Genomic DNA, 1,360 nt, shown 5'->3' with positions numbered 1-1,360 from the left:
TAAAAATAAATCGGGTCAAAGGCAATTGCTGCATTGACAGCCGATAAAATTTAACTTAGTTAAAAGTCTCCGAAAGGATGATGCATAAGGTGCGTTTTTTACAGCAGATGGCAACTGGTTCCAGATGTGCGAGATCATGTACGCATATCATTTATGAACCATGAAGGAATCTACTATTATATGAAGTTTGTACAACATTTAGACCATTTCTTCTAAGATTACATGGTGTGACTCGGGGTTTGAATAAATTGGCTACATAGCCTGGACCATTCTCCTTGAAACATTTAAAAAATATCATTAAGGATTGTTCTATGCGTCTGTGTTCCAAGGTATTCATATCTGCCATCCTAAGAATTGATTCATAATCGGTACTTTTCCCCATGTTTTTTTTCACACAGCGGCATCGAATAAAAAAATTCATGTTCTCCCACAGGAGTCGAACCTATGACCATCCGGTCACTACCCCGGATTGTTTGCCACTGAGCTACAAACGAATGGCGGGAGCGCAACTAATAAAGGTTCCGAACCGCCTGTGTCGCTTAATGAAAAATATCCTTGTCATGTATTCAACAGGCTTAAAATTCACCATCACATATATATCGCTGGTCAAAAAAGAATACCTTTCTGTTAAACGTGGTTATAGTTTTATGTTCTCTTTTTCAGATAGATGAAAGTAGCAATGCATAAAGCCGCACAAAAAATGCTGGCGATCGCGTTCTTCCTGTATATTGCAGTCGTTACAGTTGACAGCGAGTATTTCGGTATGTCAAGAACTTTCCTTAAAGTATACTTGCTAATTGTTTACGGGTGCACCGCAAGATTTAAAATGGGATCTGTTAATCTTAAATTAGAACCACTGTACGAGGCAATCAAACAATACTGTTTTTTTTTGGGGGGGGGGGGGAGGGTGGGGAGGGACTAAGCATGAAGAAATAAATAATGAGTCATTGTGGCACACTTCCTGTTCTTGTTAACCAACAGTGTAACCGTGACGTTAGCTGCAAACCAGAAATATCTCTTGAGTCAGTGAAGCTTGGTGTTAATTACTGTTCTATCGTTCCTGCAAAGGAAAGCTTCCTAAGCAAGATGAGTCTTCCTTCAGCCTTGAGAATTGTTGCCATATGATAACGTGAAATATTCTTACGATACTTTTGGTGATCAAAAAATGCTAACAGACACTCCAGAAATATTGGATCTAAAGAATTATGTCAAGGATTAATTCAAAACAATGGGCCTTTAGTTAGCTGTTGATGGTGATGTTTTTGTTGTTGTTGTCTTTACCGTTTTATTTACAATGTAGCCTGCGAGAAAAGCCGTCTCTCCTCGCTCCCCGCCGCTAAGGGCGTTTCGCCTTAGCGAC

General features: G+C 39.6%; 1 protein-coding gene across 1 annotated transcript in view; it reads left to right on the top strand.

The window, feature by feature from the left end:
- The first annotated feature begins 641 nt into the window (after positions 1-641).
- Positions 642-1,360, top strand: part of LOC140923381 (uncharacterized) — a 5,342-nt gene continuing 4,623 nt past the window's right edge. Inside the window, exon 1 of the mRNA XM_073373468.1 lies at positions 642-761. Coding sequence (XP_073229569.1) covers positions 668-761 — 94 coding nt within the window. The 5' untranslated portion in view covers positions 642-667. The remainder of the gene's footprint in view (positions 762-1,360) is intronic.

Source organism: Porites lutea, chromosome 13, assembly GCF_958299795.1.
Source record: "Porites lutea chromosome 13, jaPorLute2.1, whole genome shotgun sequence".
NCBI classification, from domain to species: Eukaryota; Metazoa; Cnidaria; class Anthozoa; order Scleractinia; family Poritidae; genus Porites; species Porites lutea.
This window is presented reverse-complemented; position numbering and strand designations above follow the sequence as displayed.